Below are 13045 nucleotides of genomic sequence, written 5' to 3'. Positions count from 1 at the left end.
AACATCTTATTTTCTTTCACTTGTGGTCCCTAGATGTTTTATAAATTAAAACCATATATACATACATGACATGAAGAGACAAGTCAGACTGTCGGACACAAGAAATAGGAGCGGAGTAGAGAGTTTAAGTTCCTCAGGACACTGCTCACTAAGCAATGTTTACGACCCCTGTCTTTGTAGACACCTTTTGTAGCACAGCCATCAAAATTCACACCTGCTGTAGCAACAAGAGAAGCAGTGTGTCAACTTCAGCATCTCCTCCTTTTGACCTCTGACTACCAGGGAACACAACACATAATGGATTTCTGTTGCAGTTGGCAATTCCTTCACACCCATCCCAATGTTCTGGGTTCCCAAATGAAAGACATGCATACAGAGCCTTCTATTTTAATATGCCTTAAACAGCTCAATGGCTGGGCCACTCCCAAAGCTCCATATAACTCACTCCACCGTGGCCTCCAATACTCCTGAGTTATTACTTACTAAAATCTGTATTTCATCTTTGCCGCCCTAGACCCAATGGTGGGGGGAGGAAGCTGGGGCCGCTCTTCCCCGGCTCTTACATGATTGCTATGCTCTCTTTTCTGCAGCTCTCAGGCCTGCACCTTACTCCTTTCTCAGCATGGAGATTCTGAATCCGTCCTCCCTCAGTCCCCTTGCCTAGGAATCCTAAAGTCCCTCCCTGCCCTGCCACTGGCCACCAGCAACTTTATCAATCAGAACCAACTAGGGGTAGAGACCCTCAGCATCCTACATTTGGATTCTTGTGCAATTTTGGGGGACCCAATTAACATACTGCAAGTGTTAGACCATATCCACAACAGATTTCAAAGCATGTGCATGGATCAGAGAAAATGTAAGGCAGGATGACAACTGTTAGAACCATGTCTAGGCAGAGATATTATGTCTGATATATCCCTCGCTCACCCTGCAGCCATATCTTCTGTATCTGCTCTAGATGTGCCACTGAGGGGCATCGCTGCTGACTGGGAATAAAAGAAGGACTCGATAACACCAAGCCACGCACTGTGCTGCAGGCTTGCTCTTGCTGCCAAACTCTAAACGGTAAAGAAGTTCCACAGATTCTGGACTTCTAGATAAGGTCAAATCTAGTTCCTGATTCTTTAGGTTTGACATTTCTCAGACAACTCGGAGTCTGCAGAACATAAAGAGATTGACACACCATGTTTATTACTACTGTCCTTAACAGGAATCAGCCCAGAAGCCCACCAAGAGTTCAGTACATTCAGTACAGATACACAAAGGGGTGTTATTGAGCTCTAACACAGAACACTATCACATCTGTGGGGAAATGAATAGTTAGCCAAGGTGTGAATGACAGATATGTGTGTTCAGTCTTGTAGAATCTGCGTGTAAGTTCATATGTAGATAGATACATGGTGGAAGAAGGTAGGAGACAGTCTATGAGCAAGAAAGAGATCTAAAGGGAGGGGAAATACATGTGAGAGTTGTCTGAGAAGGGGAGGGGCCCAGCCAACAGAAGTCAATCAGGGGATAAGGATAGTGAAGTGAGTGTGGGGATGGAGGAGGGTGAGTATGGGGGTGGAGGAGGGTGAGGAGGTGAGTGTGGGGATGGAGGAGGGTGAGGAGGTGAGTGTGGGGATGGAGGAGGGTGAGTATAGGGGTGGAGGAGGGTGAGGAGGTGAGTGTGGGGATGGAGGATGGTGAGGAGGTGAGTGTGGAGATGGAGGAGGGTAGGGTGAGGAGATGAGTGCGGGGATGGAGGAGGGTGAGTGTGGGGGTGGAGGAGGGTGAGGAGGTGAGTGTGGGGATGGAGGAGGGTGAGTGTGGGGATGGAGGATGGTGAGGAGGTGAGTGTGGGGATGGAGGATTGTGAGGAGGTGAGTGTGGAGATGGAGGAGGGTGAGTGTGGGGGTGGAGGAGGGTGAGGAGGTGAGTGTGGGGATGGAGGAGGGTGAGTGTGGGGGGATGGAGGAGGGTGAGGAGGTGAGTGTGGGGATGGAGGATGGTGAGGAGGTGAGTGTGGGGGTAGAGGAGGGTGAGGAGGTGAGTGTGGGGATGGAGGATGGTGAGGAGGTTGAGTGTGGAGATGGAGGAGGGTGAGGAGGTGAGTGTGGAGATGGAGGAGGGTGAGGAGGTGAGTGTGGGGATGGAGGAGGGTGAGTGTGGGCGTGGAGGAGGGTGAGGAGGTGAGTGTGGGGATGGAGGATGGTGAGGAGGTGAGTGTGGGGATGGAGGAGGGTGAGTGTGGGGGGGATGGAGGAGGGTGAGGAGGTGAGTGTGGGGATGGAGGATGGTGAGGAGGTTAGTGTGGAGATGGAGGAGGGTGAGGAGGTGAGTGTGGAGATGAAGGATGGTGAGGAGGTGAGTGTGGAGATGGAGGAGGGTGAGGAGGTGAGTGTGGAGATGGAGGAGGGTGAGGAGGTGAGTGTGGGGATGGAGGAGGGTGAGTGTGGGGGTGGAGGAGGGTGAGGAGGTGAGTGTGGAGATGGAGGAGGGTGAGGAGGTGAGTGTGGGGATGGAGGAGGGTGAGTGTGGGGGTGGAGGAGGGTGAGGAGGTGAGTGTGGAGATGGAGGAGGGTGAGGAGGTGAGTGTGGGGATGGAGGAGGGTGAGGAGGTGAGTGTGGGGGTGGAGGAGGGTGAGGAGGTGAGTGTGGGGATGGAGAATGGTGGAGTCACTAATGTACGTATGAATGCATGAATGAAATGTCACAATGAAATCCACTTATTTAATAAGGAAACATTTAAAATTTCTCTTTACTTTGGTCAAAGCAGCACAGCCAGCAGTCACACAGTTCGTTTACCTTCTACAATGGGAAGGCACAAGTGAACCAAACAGGCTATCCTAAATAATAATACAGAATATTACTAGGTCTTAAGAAGGAAGGAAACTCCTGGCTCACAGTCATATGCTAAGTTACAGAAGCTGGTTGCAAAGCACAAAGAAACGAAAAGCCAGAGTGGCCGCACTTCATGGATGCTGTCAGTAGAAAGTTGCAGAATGTTTAGCTTTAGTCACACAGGAAGAGTTCTGGAGACCGATTACACCATGGGAACATGACACCACTGACTACCTGCACTCCGATGAAGTTTGTTAGGTGTCTTTTAGCATAATCTTTAAAAGTCAGTAGGAAAAGACAAATTTGAAAAAGGAGGAGGAGAACTGTTCCTTACTAAGAGTGCAAGCTCTTTCTTTCCAGGAAGTAAGTTTCACCTTGGCCCAGTCTAAAATTAACAGCACTTCAGATGCTTGCAGGAAAATCCCACCTCCTCCTTTAAGGTGGATTCAGATCCACACAAATGAGCCAGGCAGGGTTTGGCTTGAGGGGCCCGTACAGCTGCCCTCGAGCCCCATGGCCCAGATTCTAACCCACAGCAGTTACCTGAGAGGCCAGGGTGGGACCCAGGTTTGCTGCATCCTACCTAAGGAGTACTGATAAAAACCTGAGGTTCTCCCCAGGTGCATACTCCCAGCATCCCTACAACAGAGGAATGCTTTAGAGCAGACGTTCTCACCTGCTGGTCAAACAACCCTCACACAGGGGTCGCATAAGACCATCGGACGACAGAGATGTGTATGTTACAATTCATAACAGTATCAACAAACATAATTTTATGTTGGATCACCACAGCATGAGGAACTGAACTGAAGGGCTGCAGCATTAGGAAGGCTGAGAACCACTGCTCTAGACGGTTCCATATGACCCTGGCTTCTGCCAACCCAAGTCTTAATTGACATTCCATTTACAAGAAGAGTCTAATAAGTTATAAAACATGCCTCAAAATGCCAGCTGGCTTCCAGTCGGATACTTATCCCTGGAAATAAATCAATGTAAAGCATCATTCAACTTTTATATCATACAATTAAATGTAATTTTAATTAAGGTTTAGTTTTTCTACATCTTGGATACTTAAACTTACCCTTCCTATATTAAAACATACCACCTAGCCATAGAACATGGACTTTGTTTTTAATATGGTGCTGTGGTTCGGGGTGGGGGAATCTCAATGTAGCCCGGGCTAGCCTTGAACTTCAGCTCTTCTGCCTCTCCAGTGCTAGGATTACAAGCATGTCCCTACCAGTTCTATGTGGTGTTGAGGAGTGAACCCAGATCTCTGTGTATGCCAGGGAGGCACCCTACATCTCTGGTTCATCCTTATTAAAGGAAAATAGTAGATTCTCCCTTAAAGCCATTTAATTAAGGGCTGATGTTGACACAGCCTCAGGAAATGTTCCATGCTCCTTGATCACCAGTGTGCATTTCATCTGGAAACAGGCTCCACCTTATCCTCCTTAGTAAGTCAAAGCAACTGGCTGGCTGGGACTACAGTCTGTAAGGTATAGAGCCTTGCATGTATGAAGAGACCCTGCATAGAAAAGACATTGCTTCAGCGTTTGCTAAAGTTACTGCCAAGGCCAAGGGCTATAGCATTTTCTGCCCTTTTGGAGGGGTGGGGGAGGAGAGGGGGAACATGAAACAGGGTCTTAACAAGTAGCTCTGGCTAACCTGTAACTCAGTATGTAGACCAGGCTCAAATTCACAGAGATCTACCTGCTTCCGCTTCAAGCTCTGGGATAAAGGTGTATGTCCTGATACCCAGAGCAAACAGCCATTCCTTTAAATCTTTTCGTTTTTAAGATTTGTTTATTTTTTATATTTAAGTGTACTGTCACTGTCTTCAGACAGCACCAGAAGAGGGCAGTGGATCCCATTAGAGATGGTTGTAAGCCACCATGTGGTTGCTGGGAATGGAACTCAGGACTTCCGGAAGAGTAGTCAATGCTCTTAACCACTGAGCCATCTCTCCAGCCCCCTCCTTTAAATCTTATATAAATAAATTAGTTGGTCTATAAGAAGCACGTTCCACACGGTTTCCAAGAACAGATTCTGATATGAGCCACAGATCTTGGTATAAACCTAGGATGCGGAGGCATGTTCAATGGCAAGCACTTTAGAGCTCAGGGGGCTGTCAGGTTGGGAGCGGCCATGGCAACAAAGACCCTGTCCCTGAAGATACACGAGAATATAAAAAACAGAGAAATTGAAAATGGGAGAAAGAGACGTTCCTAAATCTTTAAAACATCTAAGAGCAAACAGGTTGGGTAAAAGTACTGGGATGGAATTGGAAGCACAATGAAGAGTGTATGTATTTATTTTGTGTGTTTGCATGGGCATATATGTACATGTTCATGTGTGTGCACATACATATACATGGAGACCAGTGGTTAACCCCTGAAGTCCCCTCAATCAATCTGTCACTGAAACTGGTGCTCACCTGTCCAACAAGCCCCAGGGATCCAACAGCCTCTGCCTCCCCAGCACTAGGATCACAGGTATGTGCCACCATGTATGGCTTTTTCACACATGTGCTGGGAATCAAAGTTGGGTCCACTTTACCCATATGAGCTATCTCGTAGCTCAGGTTTTAATAATTCATGAAGTACAAAGTAACTTGAGCTCTTTGGAAAGGGGTTATGCAGGTGTGATACTCATCTATAACCCAGCACTCAGACCACTGGGACAGGAAGATCTCAAGGGTTCAAGACCAGCTGAAGCTACAGAGCAAACTGCAGGCCAATCTAGATTACTCAGTTGACTCTGCCTCAAGAAAATGAAGGGGGGAAAGCGGTTAAGAAAATGAAAAATCTTGGGCTGGGGGAAACGTGTACAGGTCATACACCCAAATGGGGACCCAAATCCAGAGTAAAGAACCCTCAAAACCCAGGAACAAGATCACAGCCCAAATAAAACATGGGCAAAGGGTCTGAGCAGAAAATTCACAAAGGCACTGAGCAACAAGCACATGAGGGGTCATAAATGTTACTCCAAAAGCACAGTGAGATACTCTACACGGAGGACACTACTCTATACTTTACCAGGAAAGCTTCAAACCTACAACAAACCAAGGGCCAAGGGAACAGAGTAAGCAGCACCCACCTGCTGTGGGCTGACCTGCAGAACTCATGGTTTAACTTTAACAACAGAGTTAAATACTCATTTTCCATGAACTCAACCACCCTACACATGGGGGTGGGAGGGGAAACGTATGTTCACACAGAACTTATTGTATTTCAAAACCAAGACAAATCCATGAGGGATAAACCAAAGGTGGTATTTATCCAGACAAAAATCAGGGCTCAGCGATAAAAAAGGGTAAACATGACATGCAACTCAGGCAAATCTCAAACGCACCATATGAAAGGGGCTGCACCCAGTTTGATTCCAAAAAGGAAAACCTAGAGACAGCACATGACAACAGTGGCCTAGGGATAGACGTGAGGGCTTTAAGTGAGCACTAGGGAACTTCAGAGGGGGGATGGGGGGATAAAATTCACCACGGTGGTATTTATACATCTGGAGACTTATTTTGCAACCCATAGAACTACACGCTAAAACGATGAATTGTCTTGAATTAAACCTTAGTTAGTAAGAAAAAGTATATAATACAGAAAAACAACCCAGATCACCCAGAGATGGATCCTAGTATGTAAAACTGCAATGTGTTGGGTCGGGAGGCACCACAAAGCAACAGAGGACTCCTGCCAATATAGTGTGCTTCAGTTGTCATAGCGGCTGTGAGGTTTTATTGACACAGCTGTCTTTTTTGGTAATTTTCTGGTTCTGTAAGTTACCCTAACAAACTCATTTATTTACTAATTGAACTCCGGTGGCATCCTATTTTTACGTATCACTGATTCTCTATCTCGGTAAGTAGGTGTTTGCTCACATCTCCATCTGACAAACAGTCCACAGTCTCAGTTAATGAAAGACATGAACACACAAACACATCAAGCACAATGCACTCCACACAGTAGACATCTGCTCTCATGTCTTTCCTCCTACAGTCCGGGACTGAGCCCAGACGGCTCACCTGATAGGCTCGTGCTCCACCACTGCGCTATATGCCCAGCCTTAACTGGGATGAACGGAGAAACACAAACGGAGACACTGTATAACTGCTGAAAACTAATGATAAAGAAACTTAAAACACAGGGTGTGTTCAGAAAGACAGACAGAAACCCTGTCTAACAAAAATGCTGTATTTGAGGGGGAGGGGGAACTAACCTTCAAAAATGAACGGGAACTAACATATATTTTCAAGTATCAAAGTTGAATTAGTTCACTGTCACTATTATTAGCAACTAGAACTCACCAAAGATCAAATCCTTCACACTGAAAGAAAAGTAACAGTGACTCAGACATACAAAAACCACACAGCACTTCGGAAAGATAGAAACGCATGCAGGTATTATTGTAATCCAGTTCTAGCTGGTATTATTAACTATAGGATTAGAAAAGTTGTGAATAGATAATAAGAATGTCCTTTATAATGTCAACAACATAGGCTAGAGAATGAAAACTCACTGGGCAGATTTTATTAATGCTGTCATTATTAAACTATTGCAATACAGGACATTATCTAAAGTGTGACCAGATTAAAAATGGGTCATCACCCAGAAATCAACATAAAGAAAGCAGGAAGGAAAGAAAGATGGAAAGGCTGTAAGGAGCCAAGAGTGCTGAGGCACATCCACAGTCCGGCACTCAAGAGCTCATGCAGGGTGAGCCTGGGCTACATGGTGAGAACGCCATCTCACGAAGTAAGAGACACAGAAGACATGAGTGAAAGACACACTGGGCCTGGTAGCACGTCCACAATCTCAGATGCTCCAGAGGCTAAGGCCAGAAGATCTCAAGCCTTACACACTAGCAAGTAAGACTGAGGCCAGCCTGGGCTACTTAACCAGACCCTTTCTCAAAATAAAAAGAATGCTGGTGATACAGTTCAGTAGCAGAACACTTAGCTAGGACGCTGCTTCAATGTCTGGCTTTAAGCACCAGCCTAGCAAAATGGGGTTCTTGTTGTTGTTTTTAGTGTAATGATACAACTAAATGCTAATTAGAAGACTCACATCAAATCTAGAAACACAAACATGTTAAAAGTAAAGGACAGAAAAGGTTTTGAAGTGTTGAGGTGGGTTGCTGCAAAGCAAAACAGCTAACATACGAAATTTAAATGCATTACTCTGAAACTAAGGGGAAGAGGCCAATACACAGCTAACACAAAAAAGGCATCAGAAAAAACTCACTGCCCTTTTTCAGGGGAGGGGGGGAGTCAACAATAGCAGAGGGGACTGAACCAACACATGAAAACCCACATTTACACTCAAAGGTAAATTAAAAAAACAAAACAAAAACGACATTTATTTCTCAAGGAAATGTCAGACAAGAGAAACAGCAAAATAAAGGACATCTGGGTGGGAATGGAAGAAGGAAGACACATCTGTTAGGATGCAGTGTGTGGGAGAGAGGGAGAGAGAGAGATGGATGGATGTTGTGTGTGTGTGTAGAGAGAGTTCTGGAGAGTCCACAGAAGAGCAACCAGCACTAGCAGATACAGTGTGTAATGTTCCAGGACAGAAAGTCAGAGAGTAATTACTAATTCCATGTTTCTGCCACTAACAATCAATGGTCTGGCAAGGAAATTGCAAAACAATTCCACTTACAAAGACATAAAAAAACAGACGTAAGCAATGAGGCAGAAGTCTTACAAATAACCCAACCACAAAACATACCTGAACACTTTGAGGTGGCACAGGAAATACACACCTCCTCTGTCGGTGGATCAGAAACAGCATCCCCGAGAACCCTGTACTGCTCAAAGCTACCTGCAGATTTTACACAAAGCCCATCCAAACCTCAGCAATATTCGTGGCAAAATAGAAAAGCCCCACTTAAAAGATGCTGTGGACTCCCCCTTCCTGACTTCAGCCCATACTGCAATGTTCCTGGAGCCCAGCAGATGGCGCTGGCATGGACTGAGACCGATGGGAAATGAAGAAGCAGAGACGCCCTAGCACTTACTGGCAGGAAGGACGTTCCTACACCAGACAGTATAAAGCTGGACTCTTAAACCACCTATAGAAGGTAATTCAACGTAGATTAAAACAAACAAACAAAAAAATAAATATGAGCGACCCTTGTCTATGAGGCTCTTAGAAGAAACCAGGGGATTAATGGCATAGGAAACTAGACTTTACTAAAAGCTTTTGCCTGTTGTCTGGTGCTGAAGATTGACTCATGACCTTCAGGGCAGCAGAAACTCTACAACTGACCTATATAAAAATCTCCTGCCGGGCGGTGGTGGCGCACGCCTTTAATCCCAGCACTTGGGAGGCAGAGGCAGGCGGATTTCTGAGTTCGAGGCCAGCCTGGTCTACAAAGTGAGTTCCAGGACAGCCAGGGCTATACAGAGAAACCCTGTCTTGAAAAACCAAAAAAAAAAAAAAAAAAAAAAAAAAAAAAAAAAAAAAAAATCTCCTGTGCTCGCTTTGGCAGCACATCTTATTTACAAAAAATCTTATTTACAAAAGACAAGTCCTAAACAGTGGAAAGGCAGCCTACGGGGAAATTATATGATCTGATACATAACACCTGGAAGTAGAACTCAATGACTACAAAAACTCCCGCTAAGAAATGGGCAGATGACTCGTAGTGATCTCCTATAGAGATGGACATGCCAAGCATGGCAGGAAAGAGGTCTCTAATCCCAGCAACTCAGGAGGCAGAGGCAGGCAGCCTGAGTTTGAAGCCTGTCCGGTTTATGAGTATCAAGCCAATACTATGCAGTGAGAGCCTTTCTCAAAAAAAAATAAATAAATAAAAATAAGTAAAAGGTCTGATACAAGTATCACATGTATGAACATATTAAACGTTACCCCTAGTGAAATATTTCAGTTACAACAGGAAAATATTGAATGGTACCACTTCACTATATACCCAGAATAGTCAAATATCAGAGAAGGAGAGAGGCATGGGGAAAGGGGGCTCTAGAGAAAAGGCACTGGAAACACAGAGCTTCAGTTTAGAATGCCAGAAGGTTCAGGAGAAAGCCGGTTTAAAACAACCTAAGTGTTCTTAACTACGTGCTTTAAAATGGTTAAATAGGAGCTGGGAAGATGGATCAGTCAGTTGAAGCAGGAGGATGCCCGGCACTTTCTGGGCAAGCAGTCTAGACACAAATGAGCTAGGTGAGACTGTCTCAAGAAACAGGGTAGAGACTGAGCAAACCAGATGTTAACTTTTAGCCTCACCACTTAAGTACACAGACATGCACATACATACATACATACATACATACATATGCCACATGCACATATGCACACCTGTGGAACTGCTCAGGAACTTTAAAAGCCACAGCTAGAATATGGAGTGTTCAAAGACAGCCTCAACTACACAGTAAGTTCCAGGCCAGCATGAACTACATAGCAAGAGCCTGTCTTGAGAAAACAAACAGACTGACATAGTTCATTTTAGTTCTGTGTATTTTACCAATGTCTTAAAAAAAGAAAGGAAGGAAGGAAGGAAGGAAGTTAGTTTTATCAGGGGACAGTTCACACAGGTACCCTCTAGGCTCTGATGAGCTATTTGATAGCCAGTGAACTGGAATTCTGGCAGATAACCTAGGAAGCAACCAAACCAACCACTTGGGAAGTGCTGGCTTAAATCCTCTGCCCGGGAAGTCAGCAGCCAGGATGAGAAGCACACCCACAGACTCTGAATCTTGATTACCAACCTGGACAGCTGCTCTCAGTGACTTCATTAAGTTGCTACTGGCGTCTGAACAGAGCAAATGACTTGCTTCTGGGGGACACTGTTAAAGAAACATATATGCTCTCATAGGCCATCCTGACCCCAGGTCACTTGGATGACAACCACAGAGCGCATCTGAAGCCCATCACTGAAAAACATCAGAACATCAAACACACTCATAGCTCTACCAGAGGCTTACAATAAAAATGGTTTCTCATCCATCACCAGCCAGCCAGAGGCTCTGTTGCAGGCCCCTCTAACACCAGATCACCTGGCAAGGCCTGCAGGTGCCAGGGTAGAGGGATGAGGTACCATGATCACATGATGGCATTTAAGGAATACCACCTAGAGGGACACATACATGATGCTTCTTCTCATAGTTCACTACCAGAGGCAAAGTAAATATCCTTTGCCTGTTTCAAAGAGCCAGCAAAGTAGAATCCTGTTTACCCAGAAGGAAAAAGCCCTAATCACTAGAGGTGAGGCCTGGTGCCTTCCACACTGGAACGGAAAGGCGAGCATTCTGGAAATAGAAGGCACTATACACACATGAGACAGCCAGTCAGCACCTGTTTATTAAGCATCTACTATGTACTGGGAAATGTGTTGAGATTTGAAAAATAACAAAGAAGAAGTCATGCTGGAATACGGCCCAAGAATGCAGTCATGGGAGAACTCTGGGTGCTTGTGAGAAAACCCCTCGAGACCTGAGTTTCTTCAAAACACAGAACTGTTCTTGGAATGTGATTTTGTGCCTTTCCCAGGAGTACCAGATAGGAGTGAATTTACTTCAGCTGTTGTTATGGCTATGTCTCTATATAGTTTGGGGTTGTTTGTTTGTTTGTTTGGCTTGTCCTTGTGATTGAACACCTTACTCACGCAATTTCTCTTAACCCTCCAAGTATAAACTGTATAATGTTCTGAATAAAGCTGGCTATTGCATGAGATGTCAGTCTGCCTCACTTTTAGGCCCCACCCTCCCAGGTTCATGCAGCCAACAAGAATGGTAAACAGGGTCATATGTGTCAGGGTGAGAGACCATGATTAGATGATGTTAATGTGGTCTGATACATAGAAATTAAGCCTAGAAATCCCAGAGAAGGTGGCATGCAGCGGCAGGGACCAGGAAGCCTCCCATAAGCAGCAGTCTGGTATATATCCACTGCTGCCTACACACTCGCCAGATGCGGTCTGCAGCGGGATCACCACCATTGTCCCAGGCCCACTCAAGGGGACAACTTGGGCCAGCTCTTTAAACAGCTGGGCTGCAGAAAGCCATTCCGAGTGAATCTCATGACATACTTGCACCCTACTAAGAACAATGTCACTAAACAAAGTGAGCCCAGTCACCTATGGAGTAGCATGCAGGCGGCTGACTCCACGAGGCTCTTGGCATTGTGCCTGAATGAATGGCACTCACTAAAATCCCAATGACAACCACTCAGTTCAAGGAAAGGTCATCAGGACACAGACCGGCTCTTGCTAAGAGCCTGCAGCTCGCAGTGTGCAGAACAGGAGCGGCTCTACAGTCGGGCAAAGGGCTCCGCCATAGAGGAAGAGGGAAACTAAGCGGTAACTACCTTGTTTTAAAACAACAACAACAAAAACAAACAAATTAAAAGAACAAAAAGCAAAAGCCCACCTTCCTGAAAGGAAAAAAAAAATGTCTGGGTCAGTTGCTAGGAGGGAAAAACATTATTAAACATATTAAACACACATTATTTCTTCTTAATTCTCCCTTTTAAACCAAAATAAGAACACTAGACATTTTGCATTAAAAACCCTTAGGGGATTTCAGGATCAAAGTCTGATTTCCTCTCTATTTAATGTCCTTTGGTTGAGAAGTTTCCAAGAAAAGCGAACTGTGAGGAAGGGAAATGGGATAGAACTATCTCCCCCCCCCTCCTTTTTTTTTCTAGAGGTGGGGAGTGTGTTAGAGAGGAATTACTGGTCCTTCTGCCTCAGTTTCTCCACTTCTAGGATTACAGGCAGTCCACACTACCATGTCCTACCAAGCTGTCTTTTCCTATTTCAGGGTTTATTGTAAATGACACCAGAATTTTACACACAGCAATTCTACGTCAGCACCACAGACAGGATACAACAGGAAGAACTTATTCCCAGAAACGTGCTTTCAAATTAAAAATTACAAACACAGGTCTGCACTTAAGCACACACATCCTGGGGTAAATTGCAAAATGACACAAAACTTTGAAAGTGAAACCTAGAGGTTTATGAGAAAGCTTCAATGTGAGGGCTGATACCCTGAAGCCTTTGGGACAGGCATGAACTGGAGCTACATCAGCTCAACAGAAAAACCTGAGGTTTCTAGGAATATCCAACCAGCCATAACCCATGCATCCATTCACATATCCAACCAGCCATAACCCATGCATCCATTCACATATCCAACCAGCCATAACCCATGCATCCATTCACATATCCAACCAGCCATAACCCATGCATC

General features: G+C 45.2%; 1 protein-coding gene across 4 annotated transcripts in view; it reads right to left on the bottom strand.

Moving 5' to 3' along the window:
* Cdca7l (cell division cycle associated 7 like) overlaps positions 1-13045 on the bottom strand; it is a 32918-nt gene that overhangs the window by 14313 nt on the left and 5560 nt on the right. For 2 of the 4 annotated variants that reach the window (XM_029484820.2, XM_029484821.2), the window contains exon 1: positions 10562-10634. The exons of the other annotated variants lie outside the window; for them this stretch is intronic. In XM_029484820.2, coding sequence (XP_029340680.2) covers positions 10562-10588 — 27 coding nt within the window. In that variant the 5' untranslated portion in view covers positions 10589-10634. Of the gene's footprint in view, positions 1-10561; positions 10635-13045 lie in introns of those variants that run through there. 4 annotated transcript variants of the gene reach the window in all.

The sequence above is a fragment of the Mus caroli genome, unplaced genomic scaffold (assembly GCF_978045245.1).
Source record: "Mus caroli unplaced genomic scaffold, Mus_caroli_1 scaffold_14, whole genome shotgun sequence".
NCBI lineage: Eukaryota > Metazoa > Chordata > Mammalia > Rodentia > Muridae > Mus > Mus caroli.
The sequence above is the reverse complement of the archived record's forward strand: the minus strand, read 5'-3'. Positions and strand labels throughout refer to the sequence as shown.